This window comes from Schistocerca serialis, chromosome 4, assembly GCF_023864345.2.
Source record: "Schistocerca serialis cubense isolate TAMUIC-IGC-003099 chromosome 4, iqSchSeri2.2, whole genome shotgun sequence".
NCBI classification, from domain to species: domain Eukaryota; kingdom Metazoa; phylum Arthropoda; class Insecta; order Orthoptera; family Acrididae; genus Schistocerca; species Schistocerca serialis.
Window position 1 is genome coordinate 593,638,223 of NC_064641.1, and position 15,789 is coordinate 593,654,011.

Consider the following 15,789-nt stretch of genomic DNA (forward strand, 5'->3'; position numbering starts at 1 on the left):
GAAGCAACCGTGGGTTGCGAAAACTTGAATTTTGTGTATGTGTTTGTGTTTGTTATTGTTTCTATCAACATACCAACACTTTCATTTGGTACGTTACATCATCTTTGTTTTTTGATATAAAATAGTACTTAGTTACACAGACTTGTTTTTACATGCAATTAAATTAACTGCATATACAGAGCATTTTCTAATGCATTAGTTACCAGCTGAAGCATAGTCTGCCACCATCCTATCTGCCACCATCCTTAGCTATGAATGAACCTATGTGATCATTCCATTTTGTATTCATACAAAGTGTTACATATTGATACTTCTATGACTTGACTAATATCGTTATGAACTATAATACATAGCTACACAGTAATGCAGAATATCAGTATCATGTGATGGAGAAAAAGTACAAAAATCCACTACCAAATGTTCTGAACTTGCCGTCCAGTATAAATATTCTCATTATTATACACTGAAGTGCCAAAGAAACTGGTGTAGGCATCCTTATTCAAACAAAGGGATACACAAACAGGGAGAACATGATGCTGCAGTCGGCAACGTCCATAAAAGACAACAAATGCCTGGCACAGTTAGATTGGTTACTGCTGTTACAATGGCATGTTATCAACATTTATGTGGTGTTAGTCAGTGCATGAGCGATGGGACACAGCATCTCTGAGGTAGTGATGAAGTGGGGATTTTCCATATGACCATTTCACGAGTATACCATGAATATCAGGAACCCAGCAAAACATCAAATCTCTGACATCACTGCAGATGGGAAAAGACCCTGCAAGAATGGGACCAATGACAATGGAAGAGGATTGTTCAACTTGACAGAAATGCAACACTTCTGCAAATTGCTGCATATTTCAAGGCTGGGACATCAACAAGTGTCAGTGTGCAAACCATTCAGTGAAACATCATTGATATGGGCTTTCAGAGCCAAGGAGCCGCTCATGTGCTCTTGATGACTACACAACATAAAGCATCATGCCTTGCCTGGGCCCATCAACAATGACATTGGACTGTTGATGATTGGAAACATATTGCCTGGTCAGATGAGTCTCATTTCAAATTGTATCGAGTGGATGGACATGTGCAGGTAGGGAGACAACCTCATGAATCCATGGACCCTGCATGTCAGCAGCGGACTGTTCAAGCTGGTGGTGGCTGTGTAATGGTGTTGAGTGTGTGCAGTTGGAGTGATATGGAATCCCTGATACATATAGATATGAGACAGGCAACATGTACATAAGCATCCTGTCTCATCACCTGCATCAATTCATGTCCATTGTGCATTCCAATGGACTTGGGCAATTGCAACATCCCACATGTCCAGAATTGCTACTTTGTGCCTCCAGCAACACTCTTCTGAGTTTAAACACTTCTACTGGCCACCAAACTACCCAGACATGAACATTATTGAGTATATCTGTGATGCCTTGCAACACGCTGTACAGAAAAGATCTCCAAGCCCTTGTATGCTTACAGATTTATGGATAGCCCTGCAGGATTCATGGTAACAGTTCCCTCCGCACTATTTCAGACATTAGTCAAGTCCATGCCCCGTTGTGTTGTGGCACACCTGCATGCTCAGGGGGTCCCTACATGATATTAAGCAGGTGTACCAGTTTCTTTGGCTCTTCAGTGTATATTATAGGTAATATGCTGGTATTATTCTCTTCTTGCCTGAATAACTGATCGAAGGTGTTACAAGAACATTGCTGACTCAAACTATGAGGGGCCAGAGATCTTGGTGTCCACAAGTTTTTATACCTTTCACTCCTTTTCTCTAAAACAAAGTTTTTCCTTAGGAAACAACTTGCACTTACGGAACTTCATGACCACATAGTGCTTTCAGGTTCCTTCTCTACAGACTTAACATGTTGTAGGTACATTAGCATAGCAGCAGATCTGTAAAATGCATATTCATTGATCATGTCTTACAGTTTTCACTGTTTTATTCCATATGAAACAAATTTGAAAGTTTGCTAGAATAAAATGTCTTTTTCTCTAAGGGGATGTGAAAAGTTTGACACCAGAGAAGAGTGCTGTTGCCATGAAAGATGTGAAGTGGTACACTCATAATTCCACTGTCGGTTTCCTGGTTGCAGGTAAGCTCACTTCAAATGAGAGCTCTTTTTCTTCCACTTGAGCTTTTTTAATATTTTAAAATATAAGTAATAAGTGGAATCTTTTTTTGGGAAGTCTAAAACCTGTACCAATAATTAATGAACTATTATAGTTACATATTTATGTTAACAGACTAGCACTTACATGAAAGATGAAATCATTTGCTATAAGATCTGTATTTAGAATAGTTGCTCCAAAACTGGGGGGATATGTGTGATGAGATTTATAGCAGTTATGACTTTAAAAATAAAATGGACAAATGATCTGAAGGTTCCACACAAACTTCATTGTGTGTCCATAAAATAATTTGATAGGTAAAAGAATTTACTCACTAAGCAGTAGCAAGAGGAAATGCACATAAAATTTAAGGAAATGCACAAGCTTTCAGAGCCAGTGGCAGGAGGACTGAAGGAGAAGGAAGAGGGATGAAAGAAAAGGAATGGTTTAGTTTAGGAAATGAGAGAGTTATGGAAAGTTTTTTCCAAGCTGTGGAAAGTTTTTCCATAACTCTTCCCTTTCCCTAAACCTCCAGTCATTTCACTTCATTCCTCTTCCTGCTCCTTCAGCCATTTTGCCAGAAGGAGCAAATGGCTTCAAAAGTTTGCATATTTCCTTAACTTTCTTGGGTGTTTTCTCCTGGCACTGCTTGATGAGTAGATCTTCTATCTATCTATATTATATTTTCAAAAATAGATTAGTTTCATTGATTTAGTTATGTATACATAGTACAACCAAAGGTTTTGATGAGTGAGTTTGTGAGTATGTGACATAAAGCCATAGGTTTTGACAATGTTAACTTAGAATCTTAAATATTTTTATGCTGCCAAGGGACCATAGACTTTAGTATTTAACATAAATTTCAATTTGATACATCTACCCATTTCTGAAAAAAGGGGTCATAACAGACTGACTGACAGATGGACAACAAAGTGATCCTGTAAGGGTTCCATTTTTAAAAACTGAGGTACAGAACCTTAAAAGTGAACTTAGTAATGCTGACTGCAGTGGCGCATCCTTCAACTTGGTAGTTTTTAATCACTTAAAGGTTTTTGCTTTATAGCATAGGTTTATCACAAGTAAAACTGTATATCTGAATGTTTTAAGCCAACTTTAATGGTGTAGCAGATTTGTTAATGCAAGTGTATGTCTTGTCTCATGGCAGGTGCATTATCACTGAACTAACAGAGCACATGTTATTAATTTTTATTAAGTTCCAGTTCCCTATTATCACAGCAGACTCTTCCTTATATGTGTATCAAAAAGAAAATGCACTTGTGAAAACTATAAATTATGAGACAGAATTGCTACCCACAACTTTCCTTCAAAAGACAAAATTTTTAGTATTGCCAATAGACACATAAAAAAAGAAACATGAAACAATCCAACTTTCTGAAATTATCTGTGCCTTCTGCAAGGAGGAAACAGAGATAGTTAGCAGAAGGTTAAAAAGAAAATGGTAGGTAACTCAGATACCTAGGTGACAGGTTGTAAAACCAAGGGGGACAAAGATGAAGAGAGATGACGATGATGATGTTTGGTTTGTGGGGCACTCAACTGTGCAGTTATCAGCACCCATACAAAGTCCCAACCTTTGCTCAGTCCAATCTCGCCACTTTCATGAATGATGATGAAATGATTAGGAGAACACCCAGTCATCTCGAGGCAGGTGAAAATCCTTGACCCTGCTGGGAATCGAACCTGGGACCCCGTGCTCATGAAGTGAGAACGCGACCGCGAGACCACGAGCTGCAGACATGAAAAGAGAGGCAACAGAGAGAGCAAGGAAATACATTAGTAAGCACTCTACCAGCTTCAGTCCTGAGATGAGGATGACACAGAGAGAAGCAACAATAAATTAAGTGAAACAGAAATCAAATAAACAATATAGTTCAGACCAAACAGGAAAAGGAGATAAGGGAAAACAGTGAAAGAGAGGGGATGGAGAGTGAAATGGACAGTCAAAAAGCAGTAAAGTAAACAGTAAGACATGATATAACATATAAATAACAAAGAAATAAAAAATAATGAAAAAAGTGATAATAATCTAATAAGAGAGGGTTGCAATAGTGTGTTAATGGAGGGTACGAGCAGGAGGAGGATGTCAAGATATGCTATATGACCAGTTCCAATATCAGGAGTTGAGGGAACTTGTATTGATTGTACAGAGCCAGATAACCGATGTGGTGCAGCAGAAACTCAGGCTTTAGTCTTGCTGTAGAGTAAGTTCAGCAACAGGGTACTAGGTGTTTCCAAGACAAACAGTTCATCCATGCCCACTCATGTACCAGTTTAGTAGTAATTCAAGATTAATCCACTGATTGTGAATTCTTTGACATCAGCTGTATTAGGTATCATTCTACTACCCAGTACTGACATGAAAATTTCTGCCAGGCTGAGACTCAGACAGATACCCCACTTGTCACAAGCAGTCACCGTAAAAACATCGGACCAACCCAAACATCCAAGCATCATTAAATTATAGTTCATAGTTCAGTAGTGGTGTTTCTTGAACAAACACTGTGCAGAGTAAACACGTTAGTTGGTAAATAACACATATGATTTCACACAGCCTTTTATATTGTAGGATATACCAGTGTGTACACTCAGTCTCTACCTCTAAATCTACATCTACACACATACTCTGCAAGCCAGTGCATGGTGCATTGTGGAGGGTACCTTGTATCACTACTAGTCATTTCCTTTCCTGTCCCACTTGAAAATAAAGCAAGGGAAAAAACTATTGTCTATATTCCTCTGTACAAACCTTTGTTTCCCTTATCTTTGCGATCCTTGTGCAAAATATACATTGGTGGCAGTAGAATCGATCTGCAGTCAGCTTCAAATTCTGCTTCTCTAAATTTTTTCAATAGTGTTCCATGAAAAGAACATCATCTGCCCTCCAAAGATTCCCACTTAACTTCACAAAGCATCACTGTAATACTGATATATTAATAGAGCTTACTAGTAACAAATCTAGAAGCCCACCTCTGAACTGCTTTGTACAGGATGGCGGGTATGGGCAGGCGGTGGGCGTTATGGAATAATAGTGTAATTTTTAGAGAAAGGCCATTTATTGGCTAAAGCATGATGAAAAGGGGTTACATAGGCCTAGGGAGGCGAGGGTGAGCCAGAGCTTATAATTTGGCGAACATTGTTCGTGAAGCTACCGAAAGTGGTTGTCTGCCAAAACTAAGTCCACAGTGCCGCAGCACCGGGAGAAGCGGGAGATGATCAATGCTACAGGGCGCGCATCCGACTCGCGGGTGAGCAAGAATACAAGAGAGCGGGCCCGGCGACGGGTGGCCGGGTATATTCGACGCACCACGCGGCTTCCTCCACCGTGATTGGTCAGGACCGAGCAAACCGTGCGGGCGGCATGGAACTTTCCAGACCGTTGCCTGCTAAGCGACGCCTGGGGCGGCGTTACCTCGTCAGCACATGAGAGAGGCGCGTGAACAACGTGCCCTTCATCGGTGCTGACTTCCTGTTACTAAACCGTGGGACGAAAGAATTTACAGGCAGCTAACGCTGCCGGACGTGGCTTGGCCGCAATGGAAAAATGAAGTTACTGGTTGGAGGCTCATATAATAAAGTAAAATCTCCTATTGTCTGGCTCATCCTTTACATTCCTCCCCCTTCCGTGGGAGCGGAGAACGTACGTGAATTCGCTCAATGTAATTATTATTTGAATGTAAACAAATTTAGCTTGCAAAACAAAGTAAACATTACTTGATTAAGAATGGCCCTCACGGAAGACGGCAGGGGTCTTAATTTACGGGAGGATGTAGAGACTCTGAAGACCTCCTAGGGGTCGCAAAGGAACTTACACATGTCAACAATATTGTGTGTATACAATAATCATCATAAAACATCAAAACATCATAAAACATCAAAACATCATAAAACATCAAAACAAAATTAGAACAAAACCTAGCAGTGTGAATTAGATAAACATGTCAAGTGTTCTTGTTGTTAAGTTGAGGTAAAAATGTTTTTTTTTTTTTTTGCTTTTGTTAGAATAAGTTGAAAATTTAAACACATCACCACTGATGAGTCACGGCGGGGGCGCCTGGCGCGAGGCGGTGTGGTGTGTTGTCCTCAGCGGGCAGCGCGCAGGCTGTCGGCGGGAAGGAGGCGTGGCCGTGGCCAGGTCCGTGCACTGGAACTCAGCGCAGGGGGAGTATGAGGGGAGATTCACACGTTTCAAAACACAGTTGAAAAGGGAGTTATTACTAAGGAAACACTTCACTACATTACGCTAGTTTTTCCACATTAACTGATATCTCAGTTTCACTCTTAAAACTAAGGGAGGGCACATGCCTGATAGGTTCTTGTTTTCTCTTTTTTGTTTGGTTTAATTTGCGACTGTTTGCCATTCATTTAAGTGTGCCAACAGGCGAAAGTAAGAAATTTGTCCTTTCTCATGTTTTAGCAAGTCACCAATTGACGATAGGAGGTGAACATTTGATTTATTAGATAAAGCTGGAAAGTTAGCTGACAAGGGATCACGAATAAGCTTTCAGGTATAAAAAAACATAATTAAAGGGGTGTGAATACTAAGTAAGCCGTAGTGGCACGAAAGGTTATTAATGGTGTTCCAACAGGAACCGTTTGCTGAAGATCTGCGCGGAGGCTACGTCAGAAAGGCGCGCGGCAGATAACTTCAAAAGCCAGCGCGTCGTCAGGGCTGCACGCGGCAGCTGAGAGGTCTATGACTGTCAAATGCAACAAAATAGAAGTGGGATTACGCGTGACATAAAGCGAGATGAGCTGTTACAGTGGGTTCTGTTTAAAATTACATTGTGCATCAGTAAATTGGTTCATAACATGAAAATGTAAAAGTGAAGTACACATATATCATATTAAATTTACTGCATATTCCATATCGGTAAACAAAGAAAGTTAAGTGCCTCTTTGGGCTGACCCTCTACGTGTAATAACATTCACATTTTGAGAAGAATTTTCTCGTCACTCAATATATTTGCTGCACGCCATTAAGTGAGAGTGACGAAGAAAAGTGACACCAGTTTGGTGCAGGTGGGACATAGATTGTGTCGTAGGATGTCAACGCTGTTGCTAACGAAAGGAGAGAAACAAAACTCGACGATGTCCATAGTGGACACAGAGAGTATAAGGAATTGGATTAGAAAAGACTAATTTGAGCGTAATTTCTGAAGGACTTTCCCTTTATGAAGGTATAGTGCACGGCGCATCGTTCACACGACGTTATCGCCTACTTAACTGTGTAAATGACAATTCTGCGACTCCAAGATAGCTGCTACTTACTTCTTCCTAAAACACGACTGCTCTCACTTAAAACAAAACTTTACTGTGCGACAAAATTCATCGTCTTTATCCTCTCAACATCTTGCGACTAAACTCGCCGTCTCTATAACTCCGTAGTGCTGGCCATATCGGGCCCAGCTGGTTGCTTAAAACTCCGTCTATCCTTGGTTATATCGCAGTGTCCTGGGACACGTCATACAGTTAAATGCTCCTACTTCAATAGTCGGTATTCCTTCGGAAAATACAATGGGAAAACAAAGAAGGCTCAAGGTTTTGAACAGAGATTTCCGCTTACTGGCGTTTAGCTGCGGGCTAGACGCGGTTCGCGTCTGACGTTGCCTGTTCAGCTGTCGTCAGAGAGCACGGAACACTGTTCTCGTGAACTCTTCTTCGAGGTGGAAGATCAAAGTCTGGGCTGAATAGTTTTGTGTCTGTTGAAAGTTGACAGATCAAAGTGGGTAGGATGGACTGTGCCGCGAAACTGAAAAGTGAAGAAACGACACAGACAGCTAAGGGGCCGCGCGGGAGCCAACCGCGTCACGTGAGGTACGTGCCCTCGCGGGTTATGGTTGGGCGGTGAGGAGGGGCGAGGGGAGAGGTGCAGATGCTGCACGCACCAAGGACAGAGGCGGTGGGTGGGGAAGGGGGAACTGCAATGGCCGATCTCTCGGCAGGCCGGTGGATGGGGAGGGGAGGGGGCCGCGTCGCCAGCTGACAGGGAGGGGCGGGACTCGGCGCATGTTCCCTCTTACTTTTTTCCAAATGGATTTTAGACGTCGAGCTAGACCTTTCACATCTTTGGATTTAATTCCAGGGGGCAGTTTGTCAATTTCAAAAGGCGAATTCATAGGGCGGCCATATACTGCTTCATAAGGTGAGTACCCTGTAGCTTCATGGACACGGCTGTTATAAGCTGACGTAACGTATTGAACATACTTATCCCAGTCAGAGTGATGTTTATTAACATAGTAAGACAGCATGCGCATAACGGTGCGGTGGACTCGTTCCAGGCGACCGTTTGCTTTTGGGTGGAACGGTGTCGTTCGCCACTTTTTAATTCGCAATAACCGACAAACTTCGGTAAATACCGCAGACATGAAATTCGTACCCTGGTCTGTGAGTACAGCTTCAGGGCTTCCGTATGGTAACACCAAATGGGTGACAAAAGCACGCGCTACTGTTTCAGCGGACATATCTGGTATAGGAATGAGAATCAAGAACCTAGAGAAATGATCTATAAGGGACAGAATATACCGATTATTTTGGGGGCTCACAGGGAAAGGACCGACAATATCTGCTGCTACTACTGCCCAGGGATAAGTGACTTCTGGTACCTGCTGTAAAGGCACTTTCGTTCGAGGTGGTAAGGACCTCTTAACACAAGGTAGACAATTTTGTATATACTTTTGCACGTCTTTCCGTCTTCCTGCCCAGAAATAACGGGCGGCTATTCGGCAGTTTGTGGCGCGAAGGCCGTTATGACATGCCTGCAGGCTATCGTGACACTGTGCGATAATCTTGGAACGTAATTCTTTCGGGATTACTGCCTGTTTGCCCAAGTGGGTCTTTCGATATAAAATTCCATCTTCAACGGAAAATTCAGGCAAAGCCACATACTTCTGACATTCGACGTCTCTTTGCTGTGCCTCCCTTAATTCTTCAATAGAAACGTCATTAGCTACGATCACTCTGACCTTTCGGCTTAATGCGTCGGCGTTCTGATGTAACTTGCCCGGTTTGTGTTTCACCTCATACTCAAATTCGCTCAATTTCAAAGCCCAACGAGTTAGCCTACTACTAGGGTCTTTTAAGCTCAACATCCACTGTAACACGGCGTGATCAGTGATGACAGTGAATTTTCTCCCATACAAATAACATCGGAAATAAGTTACACCAAACATGAGTGCTAGTAGTTCCTTCTCAGTTGTGCTGTAATTTGACTCTGCTTTATTAAGCTGAAATGAAACCAAGGGGGACAAAGATGAAGAGAGATGACGATGATGATGTTTGGTTTGTGGGGCACTCAACTGTGCAGTTATCAGCACCCATACAAAGTCCCAACCTTTGCTCAGTCCAATCTCGCCACTTTCATGAATGATGATGAAATGATTAGGAGAACACCCAGTCATCTCGAGGCAGGTGAAAATCCTTGACCCTGCTGGGAATCGAACCTGGGACCCCGTGCTCATGAAGTGAGAACGCGACCGCGAGACCACGAGCTGCAGACATGAAAAGAGAGGCAACAGAGAGAGCAAGGAAATACATTAGTAAGCACTCTACCAGCTTCAGTCCTGAGATGAGGATGACACAGAGAGAAGCAACAATAAATTAAGTGAAACAGAAATCAAATAAACAATATAGTTCAGACCAAACAGGAAAAGGAGATAAGGGAAAACAGTGAAAGAGAGGGGATGGAGAGTGAAATGGACAGTCAAAAAGCAGTAAAGTAAACAGTAAGACATGATATAACATATAAATAACAAAGAAATAAAAAATAATGAAAAAAGTGATAATAATCTAATAAGAGAGGGTTGCAATAGTGTGTTAATGGAGGGTACGAGCAGGAGGAGGATGTCAAGATATGCTATATGACCAGTTCCAATATCAGGAGTTGAGGGAACTTGTATTGATTGTACAGAGCCAGATAACCGATGTGGTGCAGCAGAAACTCAGGCTTTAGTCTTGCTGTAGAGTAAGTTCAGCAACAGGGTACTAGGTGTTTCCAAGACAAACAGTTCATCCATGCCCACTCATGTACCAGTTTAGTAGTAATTCAAGATTAATCCACTGATTGTGAATTCTTTGACATCAGCTGTATTAGGTATCATTCTACTACCCAGTACTGACATGAAAATTTCTGCCAGGCTGAGACTCAGACAGATACCCCACTTGTCACAAGCAGTCACCGTAAAAACATCGGACCAACCCAAACATCCAAGCATCATTAAATTATAGTTCATAGTTCAGTAGTGGTGTTTCTTGAACAAACACTGTGCAGAGTAAACACGTTAGTTGGTAAATAACACATATGATTTCACACAGCCTTTTATATTGTAGGATATACCAGTGTGTACACTCAGTCTCTACCTCTAAATCTACATCTACACACATACTCTGCAAGCCAGTGCATGGTGCATTGTGGAGGGTACCTTGTATCACTACTAGTCATTTCCTTTCCTGTCCCACTTGAAAATAAAGCAAGGGAAAAAACTATTGTCTATATTCCTCTGTACAAACCTTTGTTTCCCTTATCTTTGCGATCCTTGTGCAAAATATACATTGGTGGCAGTAGAATCGATCTGCAGTCAGCTTCAAATTCTGCTTCTCTAAATTTTTTCAATAGTGTTCCATGAAAAGAACATCATCTGCCCTCCAAAGATTCCCACTTAACTTCACAAAGCATCACTGTAATACTGATATATTAATAGAGCTTACTAGTAACAAATCTAGAAGCCCACCTCTGAACTGCTTTGTACAGGATGGCGGGTATGGGCAGGCGGTGAGCGTTATGGAATAATAGTGTAATTTTTAGAGAAAGGCCATTTATTGGCTAAAGCATGATGAAAAGGGGTTACATAGGCCTAGGGAGGCGAGGGTGAGCCAGAGCTTATAATTTGGCGAACATTGTTCGCGAAGCTACCGAAAGTGGTTGTCTGCCAAAACTAAGTCCACAGTGCCGCAGCACCGGGAGAAGCGGGAGATGATCAATGCTACAGGGCGCGCATCCGACTCGCGGGTGAGCAAGAATACAAGAGAGCGGGCCCGGCGACGGGTGGCCGGGTATATTCGACGCACCACGCGGCTTCCTCCACCGTGATTGGTCAGGACCGAGCAAACCGTGCGGGCGGCATGGAACTTTCCAGACCGTTGCCTGCTAAGCGACGCCTGGGGCGGCGTTACCTCGTCAGCACATGAGAGAGGCGCGTGAACAACGTGCCCTTCATCGGTGCTGACTTCCTGTTACTAAACCGTGGGACGAAAGAATTTACAGGCAGCTAACGCTGCCGGACGTGGCTTGGCCGCAATGGAAAAATGAAGTTACTGGTTGGAGGCTCATATAATAAAGTAAAATCTCCTATTGTCTGGCTCATCCTTTACAGCTTTAATGTCTTGCTTTATTCTGAGATGGTGAGGATCCCAAACACTCACACAGTACTTAAGAATATGTCACACTAGTGCTGCAAATACTATTTCCCTTACAGATGAACCACACTCTCCCAGAATTCTCCCAACAAATTAAAGCCAGCCATTCACCTTCCCTACTACCAACCTTACATGCTTGTTCCATTTCACATCACTTTACAGCATTATGCCTAGATATTTGATCATCATGACTGTGTCAAGCAGTACACTACTAATGTTGTATGTGAACATTATGGGATTGTTTCTTTCCTACTTACAATTTTCTACATTTGGAGCAAGCTGTCACTCATCATACCAACTATAAATTTGTCGTTATAAGTCATCTTGTATTCTCCTACAGTCACTCAGCATCAACAGCTTCCTGTGCTCCACAGCATCGTCAGCAAGCAACTACAGATTGCTGCTCCTCCTGTCCATCATATCATTTATCATAGAGAACATCACATTATTTATTTTAGAGAGTAAGAACAATCCTGTCACCTCCACCACAACTACCCCACAAATCTCATTCAGAAAAACTTCTCTTGCACAATGTTCTCTTTTTCAAGCTCAATCTAAGACACCTCTCACTCATTGATACCAAGCACAACACCCTCAGTGGCATTGTAGCGAGAAGGAAGTACGTCTCTGGGCGGTATGACTAACATGGTGTCTTGCTGCTTCGGTAAGTCCCTCGTTGCACAGTAGTAGTGCTCTGTTGCCAGGTTCCATGTAGGTGGTGATCCTGCTGAAGTGGAGTGTTTAGGGATGCCAGTTGTTAATTGTCAACAACGTTTGTACTTTACTTGTTTTAATACAGAAATTGCTTTGTCACACACATCACAGAATCAGCATTTGCAATATGGTGGCTCTGGACTATGCTGTTATATTCGACCCTTTACACACATTAACACCATATTCTGACTTGACATAATGATGGACACTGCCCCTGACACGTGGTTTTCTTATAACTAATAACTTCACTTTATATCTTGTTTAACATCTGAAATGTGCACTCGTGACCGTTCTTTTAGAGCCGCCCCGCTTACTCGACCGTGCTTTTTGAGTGGCTCCTCGCGACTAACTCGCCCTGTCTTATATATATATATATATATATATATATATATATATATATATATATATATATATAGTCTGATCCAGTCCCGGAAACCTCCCACAGAAGAAACACAAAAGTGCCCCACTTGTGACAGGATACTTTCCGGGACTGGATCAGACTCTGAATGTGGCTCTCCAGCAGGGATACGACTTCCTCAAATCCTGCCCTGAAATGAGATCCATCCTTCATGAAATCCTCTCCACTCCACCAAGAGTGTCTTTCCGCCATCCACATAACCTTCGTAACCTCTTAGTTCATCCCTATGAAATCCCCAAACCACCTTCCCTACCCTCTGGCTCCTACCCTTTTAACCGCCCCCGGTGTAAAACCTGTCCCATGCACCCTCCCACCACCACCTAATCCAGTCCTGTAACCCGGAAGGTGTACACCATCAAAGGCAGAGCCATATGTGAAAGCACCCACGTGATTTACCAACTGACCTGCCTACACTGTGATGCATTCTATGTGGGAATGACCAGCAACAAACTGTCCATTCGCATGAATGGACACAGACAGACAGTGTTTGTTGGTAATGAGGATCACCCTGTGGCTAAACATGCCTTGGTGCACGGCCAGCACATCTTGGCACAGTATTACACTGTCCGGGTTATCTGGATACTTCCCACTAACACCAACCTATCCGAACTCCGGAGATGGGAACTTGCTCTTCAATATATCCTCTCTTCCCGTTATCCACCAGGCCTCAATCTCTGCTAATTTCAAGTTGCCGCCACTCATACCTCACCTGTCATTCAACAACATCTTTGCCTCTGCACTTCCTCCTCAACTGACATCTCTGCCCAAACTCTTTGCCTTTACAAATGTCTGCTTGTGTCTGTGTATGTGCGGATGGATATGAGTGTGTGTGCGAGTGTATACCGGTCCTTTTTTCCCCCTAAGGTAAGTCTTTCCGCTCCCGGGATTGGAATGACTCCTTACCCTCTCCCTTAAAACCCACATCCTTTCGTCTTTCCCTCTCCTTCCCTCTTTCCTGATGAGGCAACAGTTTGTTGCGAAAGTTTGAATTTTGTGTGTATGTTTGTGTTTGTTTGTGTGTCTATCAACGTGCCAGCGCTTAAAACAAAGATGATGTGACTTACCAAACACATTTTAGTCTGAAATATATTACATCGTATACAAAATCATATGAAGTCCATTCAGTTAAACAGCTGATATAATGTTCACCTATACAAGAATTGACAGTATACATGGTATTGGTTATGTCTTTATAAAAAGGTAATGTTAGAGGAGGGTGATTCATTATAATATCCCCCTCACAAAATTTGGAAACAGGGTGTTCACAATATTTTGCAACAGACTATAAGGTTTGCCAAATGGTGTACAAAATGATGCCCAGGATAGTAGGTAGATGTATAGAAGTATCTGATGCATAACATATTACAGAAAACATAAGAAAAATGTATACTATACAAATCATAATCTATACATATATCAGGATATGGTATTCAGTCTTTCAGATCTGTGGAACATACTGTCACTAGACAAATAATTCAAAGTCAAAATTACAACATTACACCACTAAATTACAGAAATAATTACAGAGACAATGTAAATTACTAGAATTTATAAATTTTAAGCTAAGATCTATACAATAAAACCTTCAAAAACTTCAAAAGAGAAGAGAAAAAAATTTCGGAGCCTAAGTGTATGACTCAAAAAACTCACGATGATGCATACAGACGAGAAGAATATGCTCAATCATGAGCAAGAATCAATCAGCCACACAAACCAGAGTATTCAAGGATATATTGACTCATGAAAGAACATAATAATGGAAAAATATTAGGACCAGAGTTTATGGTGTGGGGACCAACCCAAGAATCCAAACCATATTGGGTACAAACCAGCAAAAATGTTTTGACACAACAAAATGAATGAAACTTAAAAAAAAAAAAAAAAAAAAAAAAAAGTGTGAAATCTTTGGGACTTAACTGCTAAGGTCATCAGCCCCTAAGCACACACTACTTAACCTAAATTATCCTAAGGACAAACACACACACCCATGCCCGAAGGAGGACTCGAACCTCCGCCGGGACCAGCCGCACAGTCCATGACTGCAGCGCCTTAGACTGCTCGGTGGAATGAAACTCATAATCATATCAATAAGTCCAATTATATGCAAAGGATAATTGTGAGAAGCTTCTAACTCCAATCAATGGCTGTATGCTCTCCTGAAGTACACACAGAGCTAAGCATGAGTTTGTCCACAACTCAAGTTCCAATCAGATACAATTGCAATATTCAGGGTAAATTCAGGTAAACATAATCATAAATCGCTTTTAATGATGACATTATTCAGCAGCTTGAGACCCAAAATCAGTGTATGAAGGCAGATATGTATACATCTTATTATATTGTCCATACTAGTAAATATCTTCCACACTAACCTACATACATAAAGACCTAGAAGATTCACTTACAATTAATAAAAAAAAAATACATACTGATTTAAAGTTACACAATGATTGGGAAGTCAGTCCCCCAATAAAAAATAAATAAATAAAAATTTAAAAAGAACATGAATTTATGCTCAATGACACTGCCTTTAGCAGTCTTGGTTAACAATTCACAAATAACAGACACAACACACATTCCAGTCGACAGATGCTAGAGTACATTACCCAGCACCCACAATCTCTTGAAAGATCCAGCAGGATACAGCCATACAGCAGTGTGGGGAGTGGATCGCCCACATCTTTCAACTTCCTCTGTAGAGTTATCATCACATGCTCCAGCAGATAGGTAACTTCCTGTCTAGCATTCACATCAAATCCTGAAACATTGTTTTGTGTACTAAATATGTTGTTCAATACCTCCTTCGCATCACACGAGATATGTTCTCCTTGGTAATCAGTTATATGGGATTTATGTCAGGTGAAATTAAAGTGTTCACATAAGAGACATTAATAAATAAAGTTAAACACAATGAAAAGAATCGACTAATAAGTTAATACACACAGATATGCTCAGATACTATCCCTAATCTTTACAGTACAAATTATGAATATTGTCCCATTTCAAAAATGTAAAAAGATCTACTTATTTAATCTCATGGCATATATGTATTAAATTCTAAAGTACAAGTCTATTACAGAACACGACTATATAGTGTGCCA

The 15,789-nt window shown here is 41.5% G+C and overlaps 1 protein-coding gene across 1 annotated transcript in view; it reads left to right on the forward strand.

The window, feature by feature from the left end:
• LOC126475349 (echinoderm microtubule-associated protein-like CG42247) overlaps positions 1-15,789 on the forward strand; it is a 335,583-nt gene that overhangs the window by 294,736 nt on the left and 25,058 nt on the right. Inside the window, exon 15 of the mRNA XM_050103159.1 lies at positions 2,013-2,108. Coding sequence (XP_049959116.1) covers positions 2,013-2,108 — 96 coding nt within the window. The remainder of the gene's footprint in view (positions 1-2,012; positions 2,109-15,789) is intronic.